Here is a 15,717-nt window from a genome sequence, read left to right on the forward strand (position 1 = left end):
TTTTATCATTCTTTAAGTATTTGTACAAGTGTGTTTTATTATAACCTGAAGTTGGGTCTCCGTCAGTGAGAAGTATCAGGATCGATGCTGAACCTTCTCTGCGATGTGCATTCAGCATACGGGCTCCTTCCAACACTGCCAGGTTAATGTCCGTGGCTAAAATGAGATGGAAAATGTTTTATCCCTGCCATGCTGCTGTCGAATGCATTGCATCCCAAAATAAACATATTAATTGGCAAAACCTCACCTCCTCTATCTTTTATACGCTGTACAAATTCCTTGGCACCATCCAGGTTTTCCTTGCTGGCCTGAACAAGTTCTCGTTTCCAGTGAAAGATTTCGCTGTCAAAGGTGATGAGACCAAAGTAGTCGTCTTCTGCCAGGTCACTCAAGATATGGAGTAATGCTATTCTCGTCTAAGAAACAGATAAAAATCATAATTAACTTTGATTTAAGTTAATCATGTCATAGATGTGTGTCAATTCAGGAGCTGCATCCTTCGAAGGCTTCTTTTTAAACACAGATGGTGGTGCGACATGGCTGACCTTTAAATACGGCTGACAAATGTGTCCTTTCATCCCAGAGCAGTGAAGGCTCCAACAGGTGGATCCTTCTAAGACTAACCTATCCCCAGAGCCATGGCGCTTCAGTGACAAAATGAATTTCAAAGAAATAATGGTGCCAGCAAACAACAAGACCAAAATCTCAGATGACTACACTTAAAATTACTTCAAATGTAAGGTGCACATGTGAAAGTATGATGCTGTGGTTGTATGCTTCAGCCACCCAGTGCAGTCTCAGTCTGCATAGATTCTTTTCTCAGACTCTGAGTCAGCCATTGTGACCTTTGACCTTTGGCTACCAAAGTCAATCAGCTAATCCAGTTAAACCAAGTCAATGTTTGTGCAAAATGTGAAAGTATTCGCTCAGGGCGGTTCGGAGATATCGCGTTCGCAAGGCAAGATATGTGATTTGCTAGCTCACAGTGACCAAGGCCTTTGACCTTCGACCAACAAAATCTCATTAGTTCATTCTTTAATCCAAGTGAACTCCCTGAAGGAGCTCTTGAGATATTTAGTTCACAAGAATGGGACATATGGACGGACAACTCGAAAACATTTTGCCAAGACAAAGGGCATTAAAACCTTTTGTCGCATGCAACAGCAGGATGTTATTAGCCGTTAGTGGTAAAGGTGGGACAAGCTGGTGACGCAAATCAGGCCTGAAGAGATCTTATTTTAAATTTTCTCTCTGGGCTCCGTCGTAGGTCGCATAGACGGCATCCTCCGAAGAAAGCGACCGATGATACGGGACACAGCTCATCTGTCACAAACTCACTGTACCTGTTGAATTTTTCTGCCACTCATGGAGCCACTTTGATCAATAATGAAGACGACGTTCTTGGATATTCGGGTAAGATTAGATGGAGCGAAGTGATGAACAAAGTACCCATCCGAACTTTTCTGGAGAGTAAGAAGAAAGTTTGAGAGGTTAGAAAAGACAGAAGACAAAATACACATTTTAGAAAGCAAGTATTTTTTTTGGCCATCAATGCTAAATGCTGATAAATTAATCATTACAAAATCAAAGTACCTTAATGTCTCCAATCGAGGCCTTTCTGTTCACATCATACACAACAACCAGATCTCCATTCATACCCTGCTCTCCACAGCTGTCACATGTTTTCTGTTGGTCCTCGGTGGGGTAGAAATACACCCACGCCTGTAAACAGGGAGAATCCATAATAGTTTTCATCAATCGGAAAGATCATCAAATTTGAATAGATTCATTGTTATTGGCACGGCAAGTTGGTGAGAAATACAGTTTTTTACAGTGCAAACTAATGCAAATGTGAGATATACTGTGTGTAAAAATACATGAATGATGCTAGGAGAGGACCACAAGGATTAGCAATAAGCCAGTATTTTGAACAGTATTAACAGTTCTCCACAGCCATCGTCCCCACGACAACACTTCTAGTGGGGACTAGACTGAGGTTAATGTGAGGGAACCACAGAAGCAGATTCAACACATTATTGTTGAAGATACAAATGTAAATATTTCAATGTGTAAATATATATATATATAATAAACGTGAAAACGCTGAATTATGTAAAACACACATTTTTGGTAAGTTAACTCAAACATGTGAATTAACTTAACTTCTAAACCTTACAATTGCAATTTAGTTAAAGGTCCAGTGTGTAAGACATAGGTGAAAGGGATCAATAAGCAGAAATTGAATATAAAATAATCCTTTCATCTAAATTGAACAAATACTTGTTTTCTTTATTCTAGAATGTGGCCTTTATATTTAAATACTTTATATTTAGATCTGGAGCGGGTCCTCTCTACGGAGGCCGCCATGTTTTTTACAGTAGTTCAAACAGGACAAACTAAACACCTTTTGAGTTTGTATGACAACTGAAGGCTTCCACAGGTTCTCTTTCATGCTTGGAAGGGGAGGGTGAGGTGAGGGGTATTCAGCTGCAACATGCAACTTCACCACTAGATGTCACTAAATTCTACACCCTGAACCTTTAAATACAAATCAGTATTTCCCTGGCTGCTGTACCTGTTTATCTGCATGTGTTTTGGTGATGGCATTAGCCAGGTCCTTGGTGCTCAGTCCTCCTTGAACGTTAATGAAACTGATGCCGGCTTTCTCGTGAATATACACATCCACCTGACAATAAAAATGAAATAAAAATAGTTAAAGGCTCTACAAGATGTTATTGCCCCAGTATTGGTTTCCCAGATGACCACTGAAAAGACACACCTTGAAGTCTTTGACAGGCTGCATGGGGCGAGCGTGGATTTGCAGCTCGTACTTGCCGTTCCGGCGTTTCAGCAGCTCCTCGTATGTGAGTTCAAAGGTCACCTTTTTGTGAGGAGCTACAGTCACAGAAGTCTTAAATTCCTCCAGGGTCCTCCCAACAGAACTGCAGCACAGACAATAATCACAGCGTTAGAGCAGTGGTCCCCATCTCCCTGTGGAGCTTAGACCCTTTAAAATGAAATAATGTTTCTTGTGACACTTCATCGCAGGTTATAACCTCAGTGTGGATATGACTTTTGAAAATGTGAACTAAGGAGCGACTTCTCCTTCTCAGATTGATTCATATAGGGATTTAATAGGCTGGAAGATGTGAAAGTAGCTTTTGCAACAATTAAATTTTTTCAAGAAAAGTCCCAAAGGTCACACAATGGTCTAAAATACAACATTAAACCCACTTCTATAAGACTTTAAAACTCAACGAATGTATATGTGTGAATTGATCTGTGCACCTGACAATCCCAGCGCTCTGGCCACGTGACACAGCATCAGTGTATTCTTGCTGAGCTTGCTCCTTTGCTTTCACAGCACCATCGTACAGCTGCCCATCAATAAACCTGAGGAAGAGCAGGGAAGATTTCCATTTCATACCCAAACTTTTCATTTGTTTTATGTTATTCAATGTGTAATTCCTCATGTGCAGATAGATGCCTGCAAATATCCACTGGTCATTTTTGCGTCACATACATTCTGAATTTACTGATGAAGGCATTCTTGGGAATCCGGACGTGGAACTCTATTTCCTTGGACTCGTCCATGCGATTGGCCACACGGCTTGTAATGACAGTGGTGGCATAACGACTGGTCACTGTGGAGTTGATGTGAAAGCTGTAGATGTCCCAGTCCTCCTGAACAAATGTGGCAGACACATTGCACAATGTGAGTGTGTGTTTTCTTTACAAGGCTGCATTGATGTCTGGGTGTTGACTAACTGACCAAAGATCAGATGAAATGTGAAAAACAAGGTAACGGTGGGAGGCATCAGCTAAATCTCATTGGTCTGAGTGCAGAAACTCCCCATTCTCCTTATTTTTCATTTTGATTTCGCAACGCAATGTGTGTATGCTTTCAGAGATGCGCACACAACATTTACATCACACTGACCTATTTATAACAGGGGTAGATCCAGGAGCGGGGCCAGAGGGTCACTGGCCCCAGTTTGAATCTGATTGGGCCCTGAAGTGCCCCTGTAGTGTACAATAAATATAACTGTCCAGACTTTTTTATTTTCTACGCTTTTTTTGAGTACACAATTTGTTTTAAAAAGTAACCATTGTCAGACTATATTAAAAAAAGTTTGGCTTTGTTCAAAGCTATGGAGCTAACAGTAAACAAGAAATCTCTCTGTAGATTGTGGCCCCTTTATGCCCCCGATTTAGAACAATCCTAGATCCGCCACTGCTCTTTAGATTTAAGAATTTTCCATGACACTAAGATTTAAAGATTTGTATGTATAGGGAGTCTGTTTCTGGTCTGCAGGAGGGAGATGAGCCCTTAACTGTGACTATGTCAACATATTTATGTCCCTACAACATGATAAAAGTAAGACACACACACACACACACACACACACACACACACACACACACACACACACACACACACACACACACACACACACACACACACACACACACATACACAATATCAAACAACATTGAAGGTAGAGAGCCAGCAGGTCCTGAAACCTGGACTTTCTGATGTTTATCAGAGGCAGAGTTCAGTGTGTTGTAACTGTCAAATGCTGAGCTACACATGTTATAACTGTCTGTCAAATGCAATTATAGATGTATATATATTTGAAAGATTCTTCTTCCTGGCAGTGTGGTTCTGTCTCTGTCTACTAGGTTTTGTAAACTTACTTTGATTGGCAGAGTGGTAACCAAAGCCAGCAGCAGCCCAAAGAGGGTGACGTACACCACAGCTCTCTCCATGATAACCTCTCCCACCAGAGTGCAAACGAAAAAGCTGGAAACGTCTTTTAAACCTAAACAGGAATAGATTTTTTTTTTTTTTTAAGGGCAAACTCTTCCCCCTCTGGGAAAAACACACCCACCCACCCCCACATACACACTAATGTTCTGCATACTACCAGGAATCAAATATAAAGAAATCCTTATCACAGGGTGAGGGGAGCAGAAACTCAGCTAATATTTAATTACATGACAAATACTGTATGGTGTCAAGCAAAAAGGAATTTATTATCACTGTCTTCAAATATGTACAGCTTCTCTGGGAAAACTGGTGATACAGCAGGCAAAAGCAAACGTACAACTACCTTTCATGGCAAGCGTTGAAGAGACACAGGAGTTACTGTGTGAAGCACAAAGAAAATAGCTGCTTAAAAGAAAAAAATCTATGTCATCCTGAAAGAAACTGTGCCTTTAAGAGAATTATTCATTTTAATTTGAAAATATTGTCATTTTGTGCAAACATGGAGGAATTTTATCAGGGCACAATCAAATGAACTCATAAAGTTATGTTTACTCACCACAGGGAGTAATAACTAAGCCTGTGCAAACTGCTGTTTAATGATTAAAACTAACTCCTGATGATGCCAATGATGTTACTGAGGTGCATTATGGGAAATGCGGTTGCCAGCGTTTCTGGATCTTCACCCATGCTTGAGAGTCAGAGTATCTCAGCCTCTGTTGTGAGACCCCCGGCTGTACTGAAACATAATGACCCATTTAACTAAAACAATAAGGTAGGAATACTATGTTAAAGTTAAAGGGGATGAAAGAGATGAAAATAACTGTTTTGCTATGTAAGTTATTATACCAGTCCTACTTCTAAACTACATCGATTTTTGCCACTTATTTTTACAGAATACATCAAATCACTGATGCATTCAACTAACGATTCCTCTGAGGGAATCATACAATAACCTCAAAATTAAAGATGTTATTTTTCGAGGCTGTACTTTTGAAATAACTGAAGCGGTGATAGTGCAATATTTGTTGGAGATCTTTCAAATGAATCCAGCCACGATAAATACAATTAGCTGCATGAGCCGGGTGATTGTGTGAGGCCAGCGTCTAATCAACACAATTTACAAAACCTATTCATTTTACAAAGAGTTGTGGCCTCTCGACAGTTCACATTCTTCATGACTGTGCCTGTAACGTCCTCATATCATCAGCATGTATCAAACAGCCACCAGCCAAACAGTAATCTCTTAAAAACCGCAAAGGCAACGATATACAGTATAAAGCTACAGACTGCATTGGTAGAGGTATGGGATGATTATGATTTTTGACTCGTGCGCCGAGTCCTTCAGCCCTCCTTGTCGTATGATTTCAATACCGTAAAATCCTCCCGTGACTCACCACATCTACCTGTGCACATTCAGAATATCAGTGTATTCATGCAGGCTGTGGTGCAGGTGGCAGAGCAATCCCACCAAAACTAACTCCGGTGAACAAGGAAAAACTTACAGTCTTTAAATAACCTAACTTGTTTTCTGAACATTTTCTTACAATCTGTGATATTTGAAAAAACTGCAAAACTGCAATTCAAGGCACTCTCACAGGTGGTTGTTTGTTTTTTTTTCACCTGAAGATAAAGTTCAAGTTCATTCAAATCAAGTTTCAAGCGCTTGTGCTGGAAGCATTTCATCGATGAAGAATGAAACCTGTCCTTGGACTGAGAGAACAGAGTAAAGCAAACCGGCCCTAGTGACCAGGAAGTCAAGTCTTGACATTGAGCATGCTTAGTTTGGGTTTGCTTGTCTTTTCTTGGCGAGAACGTGTTCAGGCAGACTTGCGGTGGTGTTTCCTGGGTTTTCCATCGCCCTTCCCCACACTGGCCAAGCTGTCATAGCCATCGCTCGTTTCCTTACCAGATGCCACATCAGAGTTGAGACTACAAAAAGAGAAAAGTTTAAAAATGATTAATCACATATTCAGGTTGTTGACGCATTTTCATCACATAAAGTTCACTTGAAGAGGACACACACCTGTCATACGCATAGCTGGGTAAAGATACTGGTTTGTCCTGAAGCACATCCCGTGGACAGAAAAACAGGTACATGTGTGAATTTGAAAGGCAACTGTGTTTAACATGCTTTCTGAGTAATAATCAAACGTCACTGATTTTATCCAGTTTAAAAAATTTGCACAGATTAGTATCAGACTCAAAAATGTGCAAACGTTTGCTTCATTCACACCTCAGCACTGGCCTCTTGTTGAAGGGTGCTAGATGCAAATGTTGTTTCGAGGTTTTGCTGAGTCGTGGCTAGGCTGGCACACTCAGGCAGTGACACTGCCGTCTGGATGCCAGCAGGCTGCAGAACTGGAGCAGAGCCTGAAGCTGCGACAGGAGCTGAAGCTGGAGCAGAAGCTGGGGCTGCAGATTTACCTGGGACTGGCAGGGTGAAAGGGATTGGAGCCAATACCTTATAGAGGTGGCGTAAGTGATTATAATCTAATTCAGGTTTCGTCAAGAATGTGGCTCTGCCAGGCCACATTACATACTGATCATCAACAAGGTGCATTTGTGCTCACAAAAAATGCTCTTAGAGATTATCTTCTGGAGCACAGGGAAAACATAACCTCCTTAGGGAGGTAATCAAGGTGTAGATTTGATGCCAACGAACAACGCCATGTGTCCTTTTGTTCTTAACAAAATGGAACAGTGATACCATCTGACAAAATGTTTGAAATAAATATGAATCAATGAAGTTGAAGACAAACGGATCTGGGACACTATTTATTCATTTATGTTGAGTATAACAGGTGGATGATCTTCTCAAGAGATACAGCGTCGCTCTCACTTAAAGCTGTGCGACGATGAAGTCATCCAGGGGTCTCTGCAGGGCAGCATCGGCAGAGACAAGCCAGCAACCCAGTGTAGGGCGAGAGACAATACTGTAGTCAACAGCACCGGATCTACAAAAGAGAGATTCATGATAAATCTTTGTATATTATAGACAATAACAACTATAGCACCCTCAAACAGCTGCACACATGTACCTGTCCACATCCACCTCCTGCTCATTGATCTTAAGCCTGGAAGAGGGAGTTTGCTGCAGCTCCTCATAAACCGCAGGTTTCAGAGCTGCACACAGAGGACACATAAAGAAATGACACTAAAATGGTTAGTCTGGTTCTTAAAAAGACAATAATCAAACATTGATTCAATATATCAATGACCTGATATTTAATCATAACAGGAAATGAAGCTATCCAGGCCATGAGAAGATACACAACCTTTTCACCCACCTAAAATTCCTTCAATGTTGTTGTCAGATGGATGCTGCCTTAAAACCGGCCACAGGAATTTTTCACCGTGTCTCTCATGAAGTAAGATGACAATTCGTATGTCCCCAGTAGCGACATCGACTTCCTTGTTCCGTTTAATCACCGTCACACTAGAAAAACATGCATCATCATTACTTTCTTTTTTCGGTTCCTTATTTAAGGCCCTGCACATCCCCACAGGTCCTCACACTAAAAGCTGTGTCTCAGTTCAGAGGCTGCATTCTTCGGAGGACACAGTAACCGGTCACCACTCTCTACATCTGTGCTGAGCAGACGATATCTTACATACAACATGTCGAACCTGGAGGCGAATGCATGGGCTACAACAGCAGAGGACCAAAAGTGGACATTAAAGACAGTGGCCTGGTTTGATGAATCTCAATTTCTGCTGTGGAGCACAGATTGCGGGTTCAGACGTTGGCATCTACAGCATGAATCCATGGACTTGTGTCAATAATCCAGGCGGTTGGTGGGGGTGTAATGGTGTGGCACATGTTTTCTTGGCACATTTTGGTCCTCTTAATATGAACATAATGTCACAGTATATCTGAGTATTGTTGCTCACCATGTGAATCCCTTCATGTTCACAATTGGAATATCTTGGATAAAGAGGCACATGTGTGGTTTTACTGAATGTATGGTCACCAAATGCCCCGATAAGGATGATAAAGATGTTGTTTGTTCTGCCCTGGCAGGTGCAACAAAGCCGACTGGAGTTTGAGGATGATTTCAATCGAACTATACAAATTGAGCAATGTTTGCCAACTAGTTCAGGCAGTCAAGTCAGGCTGCGCTGCTGTAATCATGTGACCAGCCTCACTCGGTGGTCTATTTGAGTCGATTCAGCCCCTCCACCATCCCAGCATCCACCTGCAGGCTCCGACAGGGGAGTTAAAGATATTTGCTCATCACTCATCATAATATTAATTCAGAGCCTAGACGCTAAACTATGTTCTGCTGCTGCAATAAACATTTCAAACGTGAGTTGTCTGGTTCACCATGGATTTGCAGGGACTTTCATATAAGTGTCACCTATAAAGAGCAATTTACAGACGTTAACAATAGTTATTCAGTGAAAGTTTAGCATAATAAATAATATTATATGTTATGTTGATGTTATGTTCCCAAAAAGTCAAAGTAGAGTTGCCCTGATGTGATCTTGATGTAATTCCTGACCATTACAATACAAGGTTACCTTCCAGCTGTGATGTGCTCCTCTCCAGTGTGGGGTGTCAGTGTCTGTCCATCTCGTACAATGATGTTATTGACGTCAATGTCAATGTACAGGTCAGCTTTGACGCGGATGACGATCTTTGTGAAGCCCCCATCTGCAACTGAGTCCAGCTCACCGTTCACAGACAGCTCTGGTACAAAAAGAGAGCAAACGCAACTTAAAAGTGGGGAGTACACATTGGTTGATACCCACTTCATAACAGACAAAAAGATCCTGAGCAGAAAAAGAGTGACAACTCTCTACAAACATGAAAAGCAAAAGGCATTCATTTAATATTACTGTAAGGGAAAATGAGACACATTACTGACCCCTGCTGGGACTGTGAAGTAGTTTAAGCCGTTCATTTCCAGTGATGTCAAAGCACAGTGGAATAGACTGATTTTCAGCTTTCAGCAAAAACCTGTGAGAAAGAGGAGCTGGGGACACACAGACACATAGAGACACACAGCTGATTTAACTACAGATATTATGGCATCTCGACTCTCAGGCGGTTGTGATCAGTGCTCATGTATGCTTTCTGTGTGAAGATCATTTGTAATTTACGTTTACAAGGTGAAAACATGCCTGTGCTTCGATGGCAATGGAAGAAAGATTTAAAGAAATTTGCTGTTATGGCCTCAAACTAGATTTTAAAACCAGAGTTACTTTAGTTGACTAGAGAGTCGTAGTTATGGTGCATACCAATATCTGTGAATAAATTAACACAAAAGCAGTTAAATACATTTAGATTACCAAACTTTCAAAGATATTTTAATTTAAGAGGAAATTACATTAATTGTGATGGTGAACTTGTTGATTCAACAAGATATCGCGAAGTGGTAGGCAGGTTGATATATTTAATGACATGTACGCGACCAGATCTGAGTTGGGTAGTCAGCAAACTGTCACAGTATCTATCAGAGCCCAAAGAACAACACTGGATCACTACCAAGCATGTCTTAAGGTACTTAAAAGGTACAATTAACCAGGAGCTATGTTACAAAAGTCATGAACAAAAGTTAACACTTGTAGCATACAGTGATGCTGATTGGGCAGCAGATCAAAGTGACAGACGTAGTTTTACAGGGTATTGTTTTAGTCTGACTAATGATGGACCTGTTATTTGCACAATGAAGTGAATCACTTCCGGTTCAAGTAAACAACGATGACGGCTGCGTGTGTTATTCCTCCGTGAAACAAGGATATCGATGACCGGTTATTCAACCCTTAATGATGGCAACCCTAACATAAACGATTTCCAGCATGAAAAAAAGGGACAAGATAACATAACGTTAAGATGTGGTCACTTTGAAATACTCCTCCCAAGGCCTCATCATCCTTCTGATAAATCAAAGGTTTTTAGTAAAACACAAAAATTGAATTCTTTTTGCACGGTTAAAACCAAAAGTTTTCCAAGTGACTTGAAATCTGGGCAAGGTAATAACATTTTGCGATATTGGTTTTGATTTAACTTTCTGGCTGGGATTCAAAATCATCCAACAGATCTTTGGGTTTATGCTCAGATTCCACAAGGGCAAGACATTTACAGGAGGGAATGATGTGGACAGAAGTTTGTAAATGTTCTAATTGAGATTAAGTACGTTTTATTTTGAAAAATGTATATCAAGTAAACAATCGTGCGTATTGATCAATCGTGTCGTGCCTCTAATGTTTCTATAGGTGAGTCAGGTCGAGTCAAAGCCGTGCATGGAGCTACTGTGTGTACATACCTGCTCCAGAGGGCATAGGAGGAGGAGGAGGGGGTACTGTAAAACAGAAAGAAAACATGAATTTTTATTACATGAAAGAGGTAATTTCATCAGTTGAACCAAGCTGTTAGTTTTCTTTTTCTTTTTTCTTCCTGCTAACTGCGTTTTTGTCAGTTTTTATCTGTGCATTCTTTTTCCCTCAGCCACATAATTGTGTAACTTTGTGTCTCTAAAAACTCCATATTATTTCACTGCCTTGTTCGAAAAAAACTAAAAACACAATAACAATTCCTGCTCGTAAAACAATCAAGTTGTTAATTATTGTTAATTAATTAATTAACTGTATTTTCAGGCTTAAATATTTATATTGATAAATACTGACAAATTTGATCTATCAATATATCCACAAACTCAATACCAGGAATCTGTTGCTCTTAATAAATGCATAACTGAATTCATGTATTGTAATTGCACCATTTGATGCCAAATATCATTGATACATATCAGTGCGCTATATGACACCTTTTTTTCATAAAGTTCCCTGCATTATTCCTTGACAGATTCACAAAAATCACCCCAAAAAACACCTATCTCAAAAAGGAAAATAATCCTGGATTGTCCTCTTTGAATTGAATCCGCTCCAAAGGTTTATGCGTTTCTCCTTCGCCCATACCCCACTCTACCAGTTTCTAAAAATCGCTTCAGTGGTTTTTATGTAATCCTGCTAATAGACTGACAAACAGCGATGAAAACACAACCTCCTTGTCAGAAGAGACAAGAACCTGCGATAATTCTTCACTTAGGGAACCAGCTAACGGACCAATCCAGAAGAGCCTGATGAAGCACAGAACATCATTGATAAAACAAAGAGCTATCATGTGCTATATTGTACAGAAATTGTATTATCGTGTATAAACAGCTCTCGTTTTGGGTCGTAAAGGGAGGAAATCATGACATTGGCCAGAGCACCAGTTACTCACGCAGTACGTCCATCTCAGCCAATGCTGATCGAAGCATAAAGAAACACACACATGTCACAGATATAAAGTTGCTCCACAACGTCCACGTAACTGAACAACTCTGATAGTGATCTCCCATCATCAGATATCCTTCCAAAAATACCTTTGGTCCGAGTTCAGAAACTTCCCATCTCCGTTATTTTCCTTTTTAATCTCACAAGGCAATGACACATACAGGGTGGTTACATGTGAACAGTGCAATTGTACAAAATGCATCCATTGTTTTTACATACTGTCATCGTAGATTTGATCATACTGAACGAAACGATTTCCTGCATGAAAAAAAGAGACAAGATGAAAACATAACATTAAGATGTGGTCACTTTGAAATACTCTTCCCAAGGCCTCATCATCCTTCTGATGAATCAAAGGTTTTTAGTAAAACACAAAATATTTAATTCTTTTTGCACGGTTAAAACCAAAAGTTTTCCAAGTGACTTGAAATCTGGGCAAGGTAATAACATTTTGCGATATTGGTTTTGATTTGACTTTCTGGCTGGGATTCAAAATCATCCAACAGATCTTTGGGTTTATGCTCAGATTCCACAAGGGCAAGACATTTACAGGAGGGAATGATCTGGACAGAAGTTTGTAAATGTTCTAATTGAGACTAAGTAAGTTTTATTTAGAAAAATGTATATCAAGTAAACAATCGTGCGTATTGATCAATCGTGTCGTGTCTCTAATGTTTCTATAGGTGAGTCAGGTCGAGTCAAAGCCGTGCATGGAGCTACTGTGTGTACATACCTGCTCCAGAGGGCATAGGAGGAAGAGGAGCGGCTTCTGTAAAACAGAAAGAAAACATGAATTTTTATTACATGAAAGAGGTAATTTGATCAGTTGAACCAAGCTGTTAGTTTTCTTTTTCTTTTTTCTTCCTGCTAACTGTGTTTTTGTCAGTTTTTATCTGTGCATTCTTTTTCCCTCAGCCACATAATTGTGTAACTTTGTGTCTCTAAAAACTCCAAATTATTTCACTGCCTTGTTCGAAAAAAACTAAAAACACAATAACAATTCCTGCTCGTAAAACAATCAAGTTGTTAATTATTGTTAATTAATTAATTAACTGTATTTTCAGGCTTAAATATTTATATTGATAAATACTGACAAATTTGATCTATCAATATATCCACAAACTCAATACCAGGAATCTGTTGCTCTTAATAAATGCATAACTGAATTCATGTATTGTAATTGCACCATTTGATGCCAAATATCATTGATACATATCACAGTGCTATATGACACCTTTTTTTCACAAAGTTCCCTGCATTATTCCTTGACAGATTCACAAAAATCACCCCAAAAAACACCTATCTCAAAAAGGAAAATAATCCTGGATTGTCCTCTTTGAATTGAATCCACTCCAAAAGTTTATACGTTCCTCCTTCGCCCATACCCCACTCTACCAGTTTCTAAAAATCGCTTCAGTGGTTTTTATGTAATCCTGCTAATAGACTGACAAACAGCGATGAAAACACAACTTCCTTGTCTGAGGAAACAAGAACCTGTGATAATTCTTCACTTAGGGAACCAGCTAATGGACCAATCCAGAAGAGTCTGATGAAGCACAGAACATCAATGATAAAACAGAGAGCTATCAAGTGCTATATTGTACAGAAATTGTATTATCGTGTATAAACAGCTCTCGCTTTGGGTCGTAAAGGGAGGGAATCATGACATTGGCCAGAGCACCAGTTACTCACGCAGTACGTCCATCTCAGCCCATGCTGATCGAAGCATAAAGAAACACACACATGTCACAGATATAAAGTTGCTCCACAACGTCCATGTAACTGAACAACTCTGATAGTGATCTCCCATCATCAGATATCCTTCCAAAAATACCTTTGGTCCGAGTGCAGAAACTTCCCATCTCCGTTATTTTCCTTTTTAATCTCACAAGGCAATGACACATACAGGGTGGTTACATGTCAACAGTGCAATTGTACAAACTGCATCCATTGTTTTTACATACTGTCATCGTGGATTTGATCATATTGAACGAAACGATTTCCAGCATGAAAAAAAGGGACAAGATGAAAACATAACGTAAAGATGTGATCACTTTGAAATACTCCTCCTAAGGCCTCATCATCCTTCTGATGAATCAAAGGTTTTTAGTAAAACACAAAATATTTAATTCTTTTTGCACGGTTAAAACCAAAAGTTTTCCAAGTGACTTGAAATCTGGGCAAGGTAATAACATTTTGCGATATTGGTTTTGATTTAACTTTCTGGCTTGGATTCAAAATCATCCAAGAGATCTTTGGGTTTATGCTCAGATTCCACAAGGGCAAGACATTTACAGGAGGGAATGATCTGGACAGAAGTTTGTAAATGTTCTAATTGAGACTAAGTAAGTTTTATTTAGAAAAATGTATATCAAGTAAACAATCGTGCGTATTGATCAATTGTGTCGTGTCTCCAATGTTTCTATAGGTGAGTCAGGTCGAGTCAAAGCCGTGCATGGAGCTACTGTGTGTACATACCTGCTCCAGAGGGCATAAGAGCAACAGCAGGGGATACTGTAAAACAGAAAGAAAACATGAATTTTAATAACATGAAAGAGGTAATTTGATCAGTTGAACCAAGCTGTTAGTTTTCTTTTTCTTTTTTCTTCCTGCTAACTGCGTTTTTGTCAGTTTTTATCTGTGCATTCTTTTTCCCTCAGCCACATAATTGTGTAACTTTGTGTCTCTAAAAACTCCAAATTATTTCACTGCCTTGTTCGAAAAAAACTAAAAACACAATAACAATTCCTGCTCGTAAAACAATCAAGTTGTTAATTATTGTTAATTAATTAATTAACTGTATTTTCAGGCTTAAATATTTATATTGATAAATACTGACAAATTTGATCTATCAATATATCCACAAACTCAATACCAGGAATCTGTTGCTCTTAATAAATGCATAACTGAATTCATGTTTTGTAATTGCACCATTTGATGCCAAATATCATTGATACATATCACAGTGCTATATGACACCTTTTTTTCACAAGGTTCCCTGCATTATTCCTTGACAGATTCACAAAAATCACCCCAAAAAACACCTATCTCAAAAAGGAAAATAATCCTGGATTGTCCTCTTTGAATTGAATCCACTCCAAAAGTTTATACGTTCCTCCTTCGCCCATACCCCACTCTACCAGTTTCTAAAAATCGCTTCAGTGGTTTTTATGTAATCCTGCTAATAGACTGACAAACAGCGATGAAAACACAACTTCCTTGTCTGAGGAAACAAGAACCTGTGATAATTCTTCATTTAGGGAACCAGCTAACGGACCAATCCAGAAGAGTCTGATGAAGCACAGAACATCATTGATAAAACAGAGAGCTATCAAGTGCTATATTGTACAGAAATTGTATTATCGTGTATAAACAGCTCTCGCTTTGGGTCATAAAGGGAGGAAATCATGACATTGGTCAGAGCACCAGTTACTCACGCAGTACGTCCATCTCAGCCCATGCTGATCGAAGCATAAAGAAACACACACATGTCACAGATATAAAGTTGCTCCACAACGTCCATGTAACTGAACAACTCTGATAGTGATCTCCCATCATCAGATATCCTTCCAAAAATACCTTTGGTCCGAGTGCAGAAACTTCCCATCTCCTTTATTTTCCTTTTTAATCTCACAAGGCAATGACACATACAGGGTGGTTACATG

At 39.5% G+C, this 15,717-nt stretch overlaps 2 protein-coding genes across 2 annotated transcripts in view; both read right to left on the reverse strand.

Annotated features, from left to right (window-relative positions):
• Window positions 1-15,717, reverse strand: part of LOC117761518 (inter-alpha-trypsin inhibitor heavy chain H3-like) — a 44,195-nt gene that overhangs the window by 18,167 nt on the left and 10,311 nt on the right. The window contains exons 15-16 of the mRNA XM_034585476.1: window positions 248-256; window positions 46-156 (exon numbers count right to left, since the gene is read on the reverse strand). Coding sequence (XP_034441367.1) covers window positions 46-156; window positions 248-256 — 120 coding nt within the window. The remainder of the gene's footprint in view (window positions 1-45; window positions 157-247; window positions 257-15,717) is intronic.
• Window positions 6,376-7,504, reverse strand: LOC117761512 (serine/threonine-protein kinase WNK2-like). The gene is made up of 4 exons (XM_034585470.1): window positions 7,378-7,504; window positions 7,005-7,296; window positions 6,795-6,844; window positions 6,376-6,700 (listed from the first exon to the last, which is right to left on the reverse strand). Exons 1-4 carry the CDS (start codon window positions 7,479-7,481, stop codon window positions 6,589-6,591), a joined length of 558 nt encoding a protein of 185 aa, XP_034441361.1. The 5' UTR covers window positions 7,482-7,504; the 3' UTR covers window positions 6,376-6,588.

The sequence above is a fragment of the Hippoglossus hippoglossus genome, chromosome 5 (assembly GCF_009819705.1).
Source record: "Hippoglossus hippoglossus isolate fHipHip1 chromosome 5, fHipHip1.pri, whole genome shotgun sequence".
Lineage (NCBI taxonomy): Eukaryota > Metazoa > Chordata > Actinopteri > Pleuronectiformes > Pleuronectidae > Hippoglossus > Hippoglossus hippoglossus.

What these genes read in the sequence shown, in the direction of transcription:
- LOC117761512 (XM_034585470.1), bottom strand. Translation starts at nt 7,481, where the DNA reads ATGGTATCACTGTTCCATTTTGTTAAGAACAAAAGGACACATGGCGTT. An exon ending in CTAAGGAGGTTATGTTTTCC is followed by an intron (nt 7,297 to 7,377) that starts CTGTGCTCCAGA and finishes TGTAATGTGGCC; the next exon opens with TGGCAGAGCCACATTCTTGA. An exon ending in CCCAGCTATGCGTATGACAG is followed by an intron (nt 6,701 to 6,794) that starts GTGTGTGTCCTC and finishes CTCTTTTTGTAG; the next exon opens with TCTCAACTCTGATGTGGCAT.